This window comes from Carassius auratus, unplaced genomic scaffold (genome assembly GCF_003368295.1).
Source record: "Carassius auratus strain Wakin unplaced genomic scaffold, ASM336829v1 scaf_tig00027323, whole genome shotgun sequence".
NCBI lineage: Eukaryota > Metazoa > Chordata > Actinopteri > Cypriniformes > Cyprinidae > Carassius > Carassius auratus.
The window spans coordinates 171,979-188,547 of NW_020525583.1; the positions used below are offsets into that span (position 1 = coordinate 171,979).

The following is a 16,569-nucleotide window of genomic DNA, read 5'->3' on the forward strand; positions in this document are numbered from 1 at the left end:
TGGCTGTGTGTAATTATTCGAAGTGAAAATGCTGTCTCCAATCCTAGTGTAAAATGCAGAGACAGCTGTAAGTAAGACTTCTATTTCCCTGAAGCGTGTAAACAGCGTGGGTCTGAGGCTTGTAACATAACTCTGTTGGTTTGAGCGGCATAACAAGTTGACACTGGTTCAGCCAGTGCTGTGAGTTTGAGGTTTTTCCAGCCAATGGCTGATGGGAGGACAGTTCCGGAAACATGTTTAAAAACAGTTACCATTAAAGGGATAGTTCACAAAAAATGAAAATGTGATGTTTATCTGCTTACCCCCAGGGCATCCAAGATGTAGGTGACTTTGTTTCTTCAGTAGAACACAAACAGAGATTTTTAACTCAAACCGTTGCAGAGTGGATGGGAATCATGTTTTTTGAGGGTCATAAAAACATACACAAACAAAACCAAATGAAACCCTGCGGCCCGTGACGATTCATTGATGTGTAAAGACACAAAATGATCGGTCTGTGCAAGAAACTGAACAGTATATGGTTTTCTTTATCTCTGATTTTCACCGCATTGTCTGAACTGACCTGAGTTCAACTGTCCAGGCTGAAGAAGCAGCTCTCAGACAGTTCAGACATTGCGGTGAAAATCGAAATGTAAATACTAATCAATTTCTTGCAAAAACCAGGCCAGGCTAAGTTTCTGAACACTGAAATAGAAGCTTGCATGTTAATCTTGGCGATCATACTGTGTGTTAATGTTAGATGACGTCAGAGTTGCAGACGTTCGTAAGGAGTTGCTTTAACAGATGCTTGTTTAGGGGACGTTACAGTAAGCACTTTGAACTCTTATTTCAAGCGATCAAGAGAATATGATTTCTCATGACAGCACACCTGTCAATTGATTACACCATTTGTTGAGTTTGTTCCCCGCTGGTGTCGGTGGTCTTCTGTTGTCTCATTTCTGGATAGGTTTTTGCTGTGCGGTCATAGTCTTATCCATAACTATGTGGACTTCTGGGATTGATTGGTGCATCTTGCCGTCCGTGTGGGCCGTTCAGCTGGTAGAGACGGTGGCTGAGGTTTTGTACCTGGCATGTGCCGAGGACGCATCCCACACGCATCCGCTGACCCTGTGGATGACTGCGTGATCCTCTGAGGTCATGCCGATATTCCCGGAAAGGTTCCCTGTTTTGATTGGCTGCTGTGTTGGTCTGTTTCAACGGGGGTCCTTTATGCAGGAGGGCCCTCCAGACCGCACGGCGCTCCCTTGCCCCGACACTCGAAGCTATTGAAGGAATGGTGATGGTTTCCATGAAGATATCACCCTTTGTTTCTGAAAGCTTTCCGGGATTGCTGGGGAAAACTCGATCTGGTGAGGGAAAGAGAAATAATCTGGCTGACCTCCAGTGGAGCACATGCATGCATTGACCAGGTCTGTTTAAAAACATCATTCAGACTTCCACATAGAAGCTGACTTAGGTTAAGTATTAAAGTAGAGGCTCTGCAGCATTAAGACCAATTTAGGTGGAGCCTGTTATTAATCAAGCGTTTCTCTGGCTGTAGTCTGAGCTATTTGTGGCATGCATTAATATTCCCTCACTCTACAACACACTCCTTCTTCAGTCTGGCTCCTCAGGAGGCATTCTGAGCATTGTTAAAATATTGATTAAGAAAAATAAGGGATATAAAATTGTTAGGCTGAGGTCTCTGACTGTTTTAGAGGGTTATGTTATGTGGTGTTTGGCACTATATTTGCTATTAATTTAGTTATTGTATTTGTAAAAGAGTTATTTAAGGTAAAGTTTGTAATTGCTGTGTCACTACACTGTAAAAATTGATTGTCCAAAATGATAAATGTAGTAAAATATTGAAAATGTTTACAGGAAAAAATATTATTCCCGTCTTTTTTCTTTTTTTTTTTTAATTTCACATTTAGTTTGATAGGTTTTTCTTGTTTCTTTGTAATTATTTACGATTATTTGACATTTCTGAGTTTAAATTGTTTTTTCTTTTTAGGAAAAAAAGTTGTATTACAGTTTTCATGAATGGTAAGCTGTTTGGACAGCATTTGGAAAAATAATAATAATAATAATATGTATATGATGTTTTTGATATTTAAATATTATATCCCACTATAATTTTTTATGCAGATATATTTATATATTTGTAAATTCTAATCATGATATCAGAGTATCTGTATGTATGCATGCATGTATGTGTCCGAGTGTAGGTGTTACAGACCGTGTGTCAGTGTATGTGTTTACGGTATGCATTAATGTGGGGTATAAGTTAGTACTTTAAATTTAAACCTAATCTGAATCAGAATGTTTCTGAACAGGATTAGTCTGGATGCAGTACCATAACACACACACACACTGTATCTTTTCCTTTTTCTTTTCCTTTTCTATAACACACTTCTATTACTCAAATTGGTTAAATGATTGCATTAATTAAGTCAACCGGAACCCACGCAAACCTTTGTTTAGTACTCAGTTTGACGTCTGTGATAGCAAACCTGTTGGAAAATATAGCACAACCATTGATACTAGACATGTTTTAGGTGCCAGATGTATTGTGCAGTGAATAGCTGGCATTATGTGGTGAGTCTGTTGGCAGAACCGGAGATGTGGGACCGCCGGGGCTCAGGGTCAGTACAGGTCTGACTGTGTGTGTGTGTGTGTGTGTGTGCTGCACTTGCTCCTTCATATCATTAAATGTGGGCCAGAGCAGGAAAGACTGAACAAGCCTGGAATCATTGGAGTTTCCAAAACACATTCCTCATTTAACATGGGCTACACACACTGCTTAACAACAAAACACACACTGCTTTCCCTCTTGTGAAGGTCACCATCAGTCAAACCTTTCCTGAACAACACATCTACGTCATTAAGAGCTTCAACAATGTTTTAGTCTGCCTGTCTGCCTGAATCGATTTGGTGTGTTCTATCTATCTACTGATCTGTCGTTCTGTCAGCTGTTCGGTCTGTTGTTCTATTGATTGTTTGGATATTCTATAATTCTGTTCATTGTTCTGTCTATAAACCCACAAACTAAAACTTATTTTCCTAAACTTTCAAACAAGTCTTTGTCAAGCCAGCATTCAAACTCTATATTGACAAACTTTCCTTTCTAGTTAAACATTGAAATGTTTACATTTTTAATGTTGAACGTTTCTACTTTTTTAAATATAAACGTAAAAATCCAATTCAGCCCCTTTTCCTTTTTGATGACACAGTTCAAATTTGATTCAAATTCAGGAGTTCTTTTATCAGTGAACTCTTGCCTTTGGGTTTCAGCTTCTTCCTGTTACATGCACTTTGTACTGTAATTGCTTTCACTTACACTATCGTGATGAAATCCGGCTTCTTATCTTAATTAGTTTGACACCCTTTGTTGTAGTCATATGTATGATTAGATAAGAAAAGTCCCTGTGCATCATAAGTGTATACTGAATTGAAATCAGGCCGGAGAGCAGCAGCCAAGCACAGTTTCTCCATCACCCCGTCCCAGCATAAGCCCTACTAAGCCTCTTCCCCAAGCTAAAGTCCTACGGTTTCACTGCTCCATTCATACACTTCAGTCTCTGATTCTAGATTACACACACACGCCCAAGTGTCTGTGAATATGGAAGACAGCATACAAGGTGAAGAGTCTCTTGGATTGTAGAGTAAGAAGAGGAGATGTATTTTGATTTTTTATTCTGACGACTAGTCAATGAGGAAGTCTGTAAGTTTCAGTTTGAGAGAGAGAAAGAGAGATCCAACATTAGTGCCCTGCATTGGGCCTGAGAGAGAGATGTTAGCATGCACAAATATCCATCTTAGTCGCACAAACTGTTAAGAATGATGTTGCAATCCACTCACTGAGAGTGCTCAAGGGGCTAATTTGGGGGGAAAAACTGCTTAAATCCACCTTACGTAAATTCATTGTGCCCTTACACGAGTGTGTACGCAAAAGAGGATTTAATTTCCAGTTGAACATTAAAGTCCTAAATCACTTGCTGCTTGTTACCTCACACCATCTGTTTGACCTTTTCTCACATTAGGCACTCACTGCGTGTTCAAATTTATCCTGTAACCTTGTTTCACTTTTGAAGGCCACAGACTTATTGTTAATAAGAAAAACTGCCTCGACCCATCAGGAGGGGGAGCCACTGAGGTGACAAAACTCAAACCAACAGGTGAAGTAACCCTCAGAAGGTATGGACACACTGAGTGATAGCAATAAAATGATGTCACACATCTGATAACAAACACAGTAGTGCTTTTTCAGAATATAAACATTTTAGCAACTACTTGCTATAAGTGACTGCTTTAGTGAACCAGTAGCTAGTACAAATACTTGTATGTTTTTCAGCATATCTAATATTATATCTACTGTTTTACCATTTAAAAACTGCATTTTGTAGATATAATTATGTATAAAATGAATGCCACTTAACTGAATAGTTTATATTCAATGCAATTTAAGAGTAATGCAATTTAATCAAAACTTTTGGAGGTATGTGGATTGTGTTGAAGGCGTGATTCTATGTTGCATCCTGCACGTCAGAGTTAGAAATAGCTTGATCCATATCGTGAGTAAGTGGTCACGATGGGGAAATCTGAGAAACTACGTTACAGGTGGCACGTCTCTTTTGCGCTCCTTGTGCCAAATGCAGACAGTCAAGTGACACACACTATCTCATGCAGAGCTACAGGTCACACACACACACACACACACACACACCTATGTGGCAAGCCATTTTAACATATATTCCGTATAATAATTTTCCATGTATGTTTATTTAATAGCATTAATAATCCTCAATTATACTAGTAAAATAAGCTGATAGTGTCTAGTATCTTCTTCAGTTTCACTAGTAACCATTCTTTGGATACTAATAGACTACTTATTTCAGTTGAATACACTAGTATTCAATGTTCACTTGTACTTATTCCTTGCATAGTATTATTTACCTTCCTTTGCAACTAGTTACTATATTAATATTTACTTTACTGATATTTATTCATAAGAAAATTGTATTTATTACAATAATAGGGTTAATTTAGGATAGCAATTTACCAGTCATCCCATTAGAAACAATTGTCCCGATTTACCTCAATTAATTCTAACACTGCATGTTATAGTTACAATTGTTTTGTTTTTTAACTTCTGAATTGACAAAATGAAAATTTAATTCACTATATTGTAGAAGATATTTAAAATATGTATTGCTTACAAATATGGTCAATGCTGACAATAGATTATGAATGTTAAAATGACTTGCCATGAACATACTTAAACTTTAGCTTAGCAATCTATGTCATGTCTGCTTTTTACATAAGAGTAATGGTAACACACTTTACAGTAAGGCTTTATTTATCTGCATTTATTAACCCTGAACTAACAATGAATCATAACATTTATTATTCCTAAGTGTCAATTTCAACAGTTCATTTAAAAAATGCATTAGTGAAAGCTGCATCTGTTAAATTAATGCACTGTGAACTATCATGAACAATAACAAAAATTAATAAATTATGTAAATATTTCTCATAAGTTAATTTTAGGTAATGCATTGACTAATTTTAACAATTACGATATTTTGTTACTAGATTTAGTTGCATACAAGCTTTACATAAACCTTAGCCTTAGTTTGAGATCATCGAACACAGTGTTTGTATAATGTATATATACAGCAGCATCCACACGTCAGATGTGTGGCGCGCGCGTCTCTCACCTGTTGCGCAGCGGCAGCGCGAGTGTTTGCAGAGGCAGAAGAAACACACACACGAGCAGCAGAGGTTTCATGCCAGCAGCTGGTTCTCCCCAACAGTCCCAGAGAATGAGGTTGAACTTATTCACCCCTTACTTTAAAAGACACACTGATATGGAGAGGATACCGATGTTTCCCGCTCACTTCATGTAATCACGCGTGTGTAAGACTGAAATCGCAGAAAACTGCAGGCTCTCAAGGATGGAGCAGATGCTTAAATACCGAGAGGGAGGAGACCCGGGAGAACCGACACTCCACGTGCTGCACTTAGCTGAACTACAGTTATTATGATTCAGTAGCTATTATGTATCCTCCTTACAGCAATTAATTATTTCATATCCCAATATAGACTTCTGAGACTCCACAGGCGCTTGATTAACTAAAATTAACTATAATGTTGTTATAATTTTTTTAAATCGATAGGTAGAAAGAAAGAAAATATTAATACAGTTTATATTTTTTAATTATTCAATAGATGGGTACATAGAATGTTGTGGTAAAACATTTAAATTATTTGATGGCTAGATAGATAGATAATGTTGTGGTCAAATATGAATAAAATGTATATTATTTAATTATTTGATAGATAGATCATTTATTCCTGCTGGATCTTTATATGAGTATGAGACTCTTGTATGAACGCTGGTTCTCGAGGGAAATATTGTTTCAAGTGTTCAGCTTATGCCAAGCCTTTTTGAGTATGTGTCATGATATAAAAATATAATTGCGCTGTCAGGTGTGACATTGTGGCTTAATTTAAAGGTCAGAGACGATAACAGAAGTGTGTGTTCAGTTTTATAGAGCTCACTGTGTCCTGTGCCCTTTTAAAGAGGATTTTAAACAGTCACTGCTGCTTGTGTGTTTTGGTGTCTCTCTTGTGAATCTTGTTTAAGCTCATTTTACAGTTAGACTTTGACCTCAGTGTGATTTTTTTTTAAGCAAAGCAAACCGTATAATAGCACTAAACAAGGCTTTTCGATTGTCGTTTTGCATGGTTGTGTTTTTATACCTTAGCAGCATAAAGGCCAAGTTTGTTCAGAGGCTTCTGGTTGTCTTTTTTTTTTTTTTTTTTTTAAGTTTAGGATGTTTATTGTATCGCAGTCTCATAAATGATGGGTGACTTGGGTGCCTCATTATTTGAAAAAAGTTATTTTACTAGTTTAATTTACTAAATAGATGCATTTCGCAAAATGTTGGAATTCTGTTGTGTATTGGTAATGTTACTCTTATGATTGATAATGATTTTCAGGACTGATATGTAACTCTCATTTTCATGCAATATAAATAATTAGCATTAGCCCTTGAACTGGTTTGGTTTCTGCAGACACCTCCTGAGCTGGAGTGTGTGTGTGTGTGTGTGTGTGTTTTGCGTCATGGGTCAGACAGCAACAGGATACACTTGCATTCTTGCCTCAGTTTTCTCAGACAGAGCTGCCTGCTTGTGTATTGTGTTGTGTGTCTGTCCAAGTGTCTCTCTTCTCTTCATTATTATAATATGAAACTCAGAAAAATATTACTATAATCCTATTAAAATTGTAGTGTAGAATTCAAATGGTGTATTGTTTCAGATTCAATTCAGATGAGAGATATTCATATGGAGAATGTTTTTTTTAAACATAGATGTTTTGTTTTTCAATATTTGATGTTAGATTAATAATATCTAGAAAAAATACAAATTGACACCCATTTATTTTACAATAATTTCTACTTCATTGCATGCAATAATAAAAAAGTAAACAATCTCCATTCATTTTCAGATTTTTTTTTTACCCCCCAAAAATATTATATTGCATTGTTGAGTGCATTCATCAAGCTCAACCATTCAGCCCTGTTACTAAAGTTATATACTCCCCACCCCCAAAAATAGTTTATCGATAATAACAAACTAGCAGTTGCTTCCAAAATAGCTATATTTATTCATATTTATACTGAATTTGGAACCATGTTAATTTAGTGTATAATTTAATATAATTAAATTTTTTTATGCATGTTTTTTGCTAGAAAATAAAATCACATGGTGTTCAAATGTATTTAGACAGTCCTTTATTTTGGTTACAGGTTACAAATACTGCACTCCTGACGTAGATTGCCATTTTTAAGAGTTTAAGGGTCCTATTTTGTTGTAAATTACCTCTGATCCAACACCTGAACACAATATAGACTTCTCTCTTTTTGCTCTCTTTCAGAATCACTGAGAGGCTGACTCCAGTGCTTTAATGGAAAGACACAACAGTCTATTGAGGACCGCTACTGTACTTTACTGTACTACAGTCCCTCTCACCCTGTTCATTCCTCCAATCTCAGCCCATCAGCAGGTGCCCTGAAAGATGAATCAACCAATCACATCTCTGCACTGATGTTTCAATGGTCAAGGTCTTTATTTCAAACTTCTTATCCAAACACTGCTTCACAAGGTTTCACAATGTAGTGCTAACAGCCCTTTGGAGTCGAGTCTTTTGATTAAATATGTGTGAAAGTGTGTTTTAAATCTCCATAACTCTAGTGTTCAGCAGATGTTAGGGCACAAGTGTGTTGGTGCTGTGTTGGATGGTGAAAGTCTTTTTCAATGACATTTTCCCTTTGCTTCCCCCTGCTGGAGCAACACATGTATGTTCACTCAGTGCTTTGACACTGAATTTGGATATGCATACTATCATACTATAATACTTCTCATACTGTTTAGTAAGAATAGTAAGCTATATCAAACTATATATCAAGCTATATGAAAAGTACAGCATGTTCCAGGAGTGTTTGAAATCTGCTTCTGTAGCATATTGTATGTTTACTCAGTTTAATATTGAGAATTTTCTCTATGCATGAATAGATGGTTTATTCTTGGAATGTGCAGTATACACACTTCACTGGGCTGTATGTATCCCACAATGCAATATGCTTCACTTGTCTTTTTCATGACTCATTTGACTGATCTTCTAAAAGTGAACACATTTTTACACAAACATGGACTTCAATGCAAAACAACAGATTCATTAATTATTCACCCATTGGGATTAAAAACACATAATGTGGTTAAGTCATGTGACAACAGTCTAGCATGCTGCAGTTTGAAACATTTTGCATGTGCTATCTACTAACCCTGATTGCACACATACATCACGGAAATGTCCATTTGACGACTGCAAGAAAATTTTTTTTTAGTGTTTGCTCATCTGCTACAGTATATGTCTATAGGATGTTTCCTATCAGTTGTCAAGTAGGTAGACATTTAAAAATGTTGTTAAGATGTTTATGAATCTGAAAGACGTCTATCAGATGTTTGTAGCTACACAGCAGATGCTTTCCAGATGAATTGGTCTTTAACAGACATATACATGTTCTTTCTGGGAAATGATATGCTATTTTTTTAAGCAGTATATGGTATATACGATGTATAATAGGCTAGTACACTAATACACTTGTGTGTTCAAGAAATGTAACAGTCTGTCATCCCAAAATTCAGTTCCTTCGTACTAAAATTGTTTGCAGAGGATAAAAGGCAAAGAAATAAATGTACTGATGCATGAAAATGGCTGGATGCAGTGAGTGTGTATAAACGGATCTAATTTCTCTCGTGAACCAGTCAGACCAGCTCTCCACGGTGTGTATTCATGTGTACATTTCTAATATCCTCAGGGTTGTTCATTTATGAATGCTCAGGATTGAGGAGAAACATCTGATCTCTCTCTTTATCCTCGTATCCCTCTCTCTTTCAACACACATGAACATGAACCAGCACTAAACTAATAAAAGACCATCAGCAGAATATTATGGCTATTATTCTATCACAGTATCATTCTAGGATTTTTATTCCAAATTTCTTTATTTGATTTTCTGCATGGAATTCATTCTTCTGTCGGTCTTTTGTTTGCTAATCGTAGTAATTATGTTCAAGTCACCATTTGTGAATGATTTATTTGCCATAATAAAGCACCTCAGTAATGGTGTACGCAGTAGCACAGGCTTTTTAAATCTCTTTCCTTATCTTTCCTAAAAAGATGCGACGGGATGCGAGTCCAATCAGGACATTTTGATTTAAATAGAGCTATAGAAATAGAAATCACGTGACCGAAAAACTTTCTTTTACATGTTACAGTTATGACTGGTTCAGATAGCTGCATTTATTTGATCAAAAATAAATGAAAAGAGTAATATTATTACAATTTAATATAAATAATTGTGTTTTTATATATTTTATTGCTGTCATATTTCAGCAGCCATCACTCCAGTCATTATTAATGTTGAAAACCGTTGTGTTGCTTAATGTTTAAAACCTGATACCCCCCCCCCACATCAATCAATTTTTAAACCTAAATATTTTGTAACATTATAAATGTATTTGTAACACAAATTTATTTACTGTAACCGAATCACTTTTGATCAATTTAATGCATCCTTGATGAACAGAAGTAATCATTTCTTTCAGCAAAAAAGTGAGCTTAAAGTTTTAAATGACAGTGTATCTTTTTTTTTTTCATTGGTTGTGGCAGACAACCACACCAATTGGCAATAGTTTGGTCATAATTTGCAGTTCCCAGTGCTCCCAGATTCCTAAGAATTGAATCTTGGCAAAATAAAATTGCCCACTGTTCACACTTGGCACTAAAAAACTACTCATAGGCGGGGCTTGCTGCACTGTCCAATCAGAGCTCAGTCTGAAGTTGATTGACACACTCTAGTTCTACTGGGACAAAACATCAAAGGGATTCTTCATGTAAGATCAAAAAAGGAACTGTCCTAAACAGAGCACTTGATTTGGACGTGTGGACTTACAGTCTTGTGGTCTTCACTTACACGTGTCCATTAGGTGCAAAAGCTATAGAGTGTCCCATTTGTGAATTTTCTGATTCACAGGCTCACACGTATATTTCTTGTGTGTGTGTGTGTCAGCATGTGAGCACTGCGATGAGCTCGTCGATCGGCGCCGTCTCTGAGGGCTCCAGCAGTCTGAATGTGTGGCTGAAGGTGATGAAGTGTGTGAAGAGTGTGTTGAGGTGCGGGTGTATCTCCACAGCGATGGCTTCTTGGTAGTGGATGCTGAACAGGTGAGCCAACGTACGGAAGAGCATCAAAAAGATCTTCTGAATCAGGAACATGAATCCAGAAGGGAACGATGACCCTAAACACACACATATATATAGTTCAGATCATTTGGAGCTCACATGGTTAAAGCTATGGTGAGAACTTCATACCGCTCTTGGTAGGAAACACACGCTCATCTGTGAGTATCTCCTGGATGTAGGACAAGGCGTAGTCAATGTAGATCGGAGCTGAACACTTCAGTTTCTTCCCCTGATCGTCCGTCCATTCATACAAACTGAACACAACCAAACAATTCATTAGTATCCCTTACGAAATATTGCAATTGTAATCATGCACTATAACATATTTTCAATGTTTACAGTAATGTATAATGAAATGACCAGATGTGATTCACATTTAGATTTATTACAATGATGCTTCAGCATTAATCAGTTACACAGTTCCTGGTGTTTTTGCAGTCACTGCTGTTGTTTGGGACAACAAAGCTACTTTTATATAAGGGTTGTTTAGGGTTTTTTCTTGTAAATAATTTAATTGGGTGTTGTTATCTGCATGCATGCTTGATGAATCATATTAAAATAAACCAGTGATAACCAGAACTAATGCAAATAAAAATTATATATAACAATTGCAGATACATTGATATATTAAATCATAGTTTATTATTATAATAGGAAAAATATACATTGATTTACGATTCAATATATATGTTATATACTATTAATTTACTATATATATATATATGTGCCTGCGTGTGTGTGTGTGTGTGTGTGTGTGTTCACAGGTTTCAGTGTTCAGCGTTTCATAAATGTTTTATTGTAGTTTATTAAATCCTGTCTTGGTTTAACCGTGGAGCTTCCATCAAAGTACCATAGTGACTGCAGAGCTACTACTGTAAAACTGTTATCATTTTGTCTCGTTAACTATGATAAACTGTTGCTTTGGCAATATTTTGTAAGGCATACATACATCTCATTTTATGCATTTTTTTCAAGCTGTGAAATAAGTTAACTAGCTGTAATGAAGTGTGTTTGTTCTGCTCACAGGTTTCCTGAGCTTTTGGCTGCCGGACACGTTGTAATTGAGCAACAATCAGACAGAGCGCTGAAGAAGAGGGTAGTGTGCTGGAAAAATGACACCGCTGGAAGAGACGGTAAGATGAGTTAACACACATGACACACACAGAGCCTAACAAACCCACAGACCACTGCCAAACTATCTGATGTTTATTGGTACATGCTATTTTTTATTTTGCATTGTTTTCTTTTATATAAATATATATATATTCTAAGTGGGTGATCTCACGTCAGAATACATTAAGCTACAGACAAGCCTTTATTCAAATGTCTAGATAAGCCCAACACATTCCCATCATTCCTTTATTTGTTACTGAACATTAATAATATGTTATGAAATATCTGACATTTTCTATCGCTAGTGTATTGTCTCCACCACTTTTGAGTGTATCATCATCTGTTTAACTGTAAATGGCATTAGGTGCTTTCTGACTAGTGTGTGTATTGAATTTACACACACACACACACACACACACACACACACACACACACACACACACACACACACACACACACACACACACACACACACACACACACACACACACATATAAAAACACACTAAACACTTTTTCCCCCCAAAAAAATGAAAATCTTTATATATATTTTTTAATTCATTTATTAATTAGTTGTAAAAAAAAAACTGTAGTTGTAGGATTTAGGTTAGGGTTAGTATTGTTTATGAAAAAAAAAATGCAAATATATATGTTTTTCTGGCAGTCATTTTTTATATTTTGTTTGTGATTTTTGACACTTACTGTTAGTTGCTATCCACTCCTGCTGGTCGAGGCCGTGTGGAAGGGCAGAGAGGGTCAAAAGGTCAAGATCAGTGATGCGTCTGGACAGGAAGTGATCTTTCAGGTAAGGTCTGACCTCAGCAGATGGGACTAAATGTAGACTTTTATTCTTTCTGTCAACAGAACATTCGGTGAGAATTCACAGCAGAGCGATTTATTACATTTTGATAAAAGCTCTTTTTTGTATATATATATATATATATATATATATATATATATATATATATATATATATATATATAATTCACTAGTGAATTGTGCACAGTATGACCAGGAATGGAGTGTCAAACAGAGTAATTTTAAACATTTATGCATTTATGCTTTTATTCAAAGTGACTTACAAAAGAGGAACAAAAGCAATTTTTACAGGTTTATTTGCCAACTAGATTAGGACGCAAGATAGAGAAGAGGAGAAATGCAGAAATGTGCTGATATATAAATGCCTGGCTGGTTTTGTGATGGGAAATTCTTTTGCAGTGAGCTTGTCTGCTAGTTAATTTGTGTTTAAATGGTTAAGCTGGTGTGCAAATAACAAACAGTTTGTGAATACACACAGAGTGACGTTACACAAGGACACACAGGGATGTAGTTTAGTTGTCATGTGTGCACATGGGGCTGGTCGATTACTGTATGTACTCAAAGGAGTTGTGTTCACTTGTTCATGTTTTCCGACAGCGTTAGTGAGCAATTAGCACATTCTCACTGGAAAGAGTGCTGCTTTCTACTGTAGACAGCGCTAATCATTTTCATTCATGCAAATGAGGAAAAACCACACACAGGTTGGCCTGACGGAGCTCGCTGAATGTGTAATATTTTTTTATTACATTTACTTTTTATTCAAAGCATTGCAGAAAATAAGTGTGATAGATTTGCAGATATATATATATAAACTACCAGTCAAAATTTTGGGATCAGTAAAACTTGTATTGTTTTTTTTAAAGAAGTCTGTTACACTCATCAAATGCATTTATTCGATCAAAAATACAGAAAATAACAGTAATCATGCAAACTGTTATTACAATTAAAAAATAATGCTTTCTATTTTAATATCCTTTAAAATATAATTTATTTCTGTTAAGCAAAGCTGAATTTCCATCATCCATTACTCCAATGTAAAGTGTCACATGATCCTCAAGAAATCATTCTAATATATGGAATTATTATTAGAAATATCAATGCTGGCAACAGTTGTGCTGCAAAAATTTTGGGTGGAAACTGGAATACCTTTTTTCAGGAATCTTTGAATAAAAAGTTAAAAAGAACAGCATTTATTCAAAATATAAATATTTTCTAATAATATAAATATTTGCTATCACTTCTTAAACATTTAACACATCCTTCCTGAATAAAATTGTACATTTCTTAAAAAAAAAATAATAATAAATTTTAACTTTTTATTCATCAAAGAATCCTGAAAAAAGTATCAAAGGTTCCAAAAAAATATTGAGCAGCACAACGGTTTCCAGCAATGATTTAAAAAAAAAATCTGCATATTAAAATGATTTCTGAAGATCATGTGACACTGAAGACTGGAGTAATGATGCTGGAAATTCAGCTTTGTATCACAGAAATAAAATTGATTTTAAAGTATATTAAAATAGAAAAATTTTCCTGTATTTTTGATCAAATGAATCCAGCGTTAATGAGCATTAGAAATCAATAGCGTATGTACCTGGGACATATATAAATTTACTTGATGTTGGCTTCCATATTTTATATTTTCCTATTTTATCAGTTGGACTATTATTAATGAATGTCTATTATGAATTAAAAGTATTTATCATTATTATTTAATAATAGACTTGCATAACTTTTGTTTCATGTTTAATGTACATATTATGGCTATAGTCATAAATAATATGTAAGTTTTGTGTTTATTTTAGTTTAGGTGAAAAGTGTACATGAGTGGAAAAACCAATTTGAATAGTTATTTTTAGTATTTCCTTGATGTGAGGTTAGATTCTATTAAAGGTCACATGTTAGATACAGCAGTTTAACATATTAACAAATATAAGAATGTATTTCTCATTTTGAAGAGGCTGCCCTACAAAAGTCTTGTGGTAATACACATATAGTACCCTGTTTTTCTGCGTGTATTTTGGTCATCATGGTATGCAAGTACCTTGGGGTACAATGTAACTATTGCATATGGAAATAGTATATACCCCTATTAGTATTACCACCACTTTACCACTGTACTTGTTTTAAATGGCTGTTTCATGTGTTTAATGCTTATGTGAAGGATAAAGTGTTGGTTTCAGACAAAATTTTTAACAACATTTTCTAATCAAGCAATGCATTTTTTCACCAAAATGACCAGTTGCACTTATGCACAGGTGTGCAGTATGTAAATACACCCCGCGGCAGCCAGTCTTAAATCCTTGTGAAGAGGGTCAATGTTTTTACACACAAACACACATGTAAGTTTTTTCCAACATGATGCACAACTGAAACTACAGATATACTCACACACATTCTCTCCCTCTGAAGATATGCTGGCGCTTATCTCTTCAGCTGACATATGTGTGATGTGTGCATTCCTTATTTTACCTCCTATCTAGTGTGTGTGGGTGAAGTATATACTCACAATCTGAATAGGCTGACATTGGTGTAGTTTGCCTTCAGAGCGCTGACATCCTCTTCATCAGAGCTGCTGTAACTCTGACATCCCCCCATATCCAGGATGCTTCTACCCATTAAAGGTACTCAGAAACACACACGCCTCATTCAAACTCAAACACACTGATGCACCGGTCAAGTAAACAAACACACCGTGTGTTGTCTTCATCTACTTGATGTCCAGTCCGCTGGTCTACGTCCAGACTGTCGCTCTGTCCAGCATTCTTTCTGGTTTCTGGTAAATGTGTGTTTGTTCTCTCCGCTGTTCTTTGTGTGTCTTGCACTTCAGGCTGAGTCTCCGTGTGTCTCTGGTGAAGTAGACGGACAGGTTCCACCAGTAGTGAAAAATATTTACTCTCTTACACGCACTGTACAAGCCACGCCCCTTCCATTAGATGCCCCTCCTCCTCTCACCCGAGGCACCGCCCTCTTGTGCCTCCAGGGGAACTTTCACTTTCAGTGCAGTCATGGAATTTTCGTTTCATTCCTTTGGTTTCAGGTTCATGATGACACAAGGCAAAACATCAGATATGGTGAACCCAAAGAATGCAACTCTGATTAAATCTTTAAATAAAGTCATTAATTTTGGTTTCTTTGCATACAAAAAATAATCTCGTAGCTTTATAATATTAAGGTTGAACCAATGATGTCACATGGACTATTTTAATGATGTCTTTACTACCTTTCTGGGCCTTGAAAGTGGCAGTTCCCTTGCTGTCTATGGAGGGTCAAAAAGCTCTCGTATTTCATTAAAAATATCTTAATTTGTGTTCTGAAGATGAGCGAAGGTCTTATGTGTTTGGAATGACATGAGGGTGAGTGAGTTATTAATGAAAGGATATTTTGGTGAACTATCCATTTAATATATAAGACCTTATTTTACAGTGTTACCAATGTAAATCCAACTACATTTTAAAATAAGTGATCATTTTTTTCAGAATATAAATTTTGCATTAAATTAATCAGGCACCGAATTGCTTGAAATGATGCACACATTTACAGGCTGATATTCAGATGGTATTGTTTTGCAATGAAAAAGTGGACCTACTTTAAACACTTCAATGTACTTTGTCATTAATTAATATTAGATTTTATAATGTTTTATATCATGTTTAGAACATATATGAAACATTTTATCATTTATACCTTATGCGTAAATATATATTTTTTTTTTTTAGGTTTTATTTTTCCAACTTATGTAACACTTTGAATGATCAATGTGTATGAAATATGTAAACTTTAAGCCTCAAATTGCCAAAATATATTGACATCGTGAACGTATCACTATTTGAACACATGTAAAGC

The 16,569-nt window shown here is 35.6% G+C and overlaps 2 protein-coding genes across 2 annotated transcripts; both read right to left on the minus strand.

Annotated features, from left to right (window-relative positions):
- Positions 1 to 457: 457 nt before the first annotated feature.
- On the minus strand, positions 458 to 1,549 carry LOC113079204 (ADM2-like). The gene has a single exon (XM_026251421.1). The coding sequence runs from the start codon at positions 1,426 to 1,428 to the stop codon at positions 970 to 972; it is 459 nt and encodes a 152-aa protein (XP_026107206.1). The 5' UTR covers positions 1,429 to 1,549; the 3' UTR covers positions 458 to 969.
- Positions 1,550 to 10,190: 8,641 nt separating this feature from the next.
- On the minus strand, positions 10,191 to 15,695 carry LOC113079208 (MOB kinase activator 2-like). Its single transcript, XM_026251426.1, has 5 exons — positions 15,233 to 15,695; positions 12,607 to 12,758; positions 11,817 to 11,913; positions 10,922 to 11,046; positions 10,191 to 10,848 (listed from the first exon to the last, which is right to left on the minus strand). Exons 1-5 carry the CDS (start codon positions 15,340 to 15,342, stop codon positions 10,616 to 10,618), a joined length of 717 nt encoding a protein of 238 aa, XP_026107211.1. The 5' UTR covers positions 15,343 to 15,695; the 3' UTR covers positions 10,191 to 10,615.
- Positions 15,696 to 16,569: the final 874 nt, after the last annotated feature.

What these genes read in the sequence shown, in the direction of transcription:
- LOC113079204 (XM_026251421.1), bottom strand. Translation starts at nt 1,428, where the DNA reads ATGATGTTTTTAAACAGACCTGGTCAATGCATGCATGTGCTCCACTGG.
- LOC113079208 (XM_026251426.1), bottom strand. Translation starts at nt 15,342, where the DNA reads ATGGGTAGAAGCATCCTGGATATGGGGGGATGTCAGAGTTACAGCAGC. An exon ending in GGAGTGGATAGCAACTAACA is followed by an intron (nt 11,914 to 12,606) that starts GTAAGTGTCAAA and finishes CGTCTCTTCCAG; the next exon opens with CGGTGTCATTTTTCCAGCAC. An exon ending in TGTGTTTCCTACCAAGAGCG is followed by an intron (nt 10,849 to 10,921) that starts GTATGAAGTTCT and finishes GTGTGTGTTTAG; the next exon opens with GGTCATCGTTCCCTTCTGGA.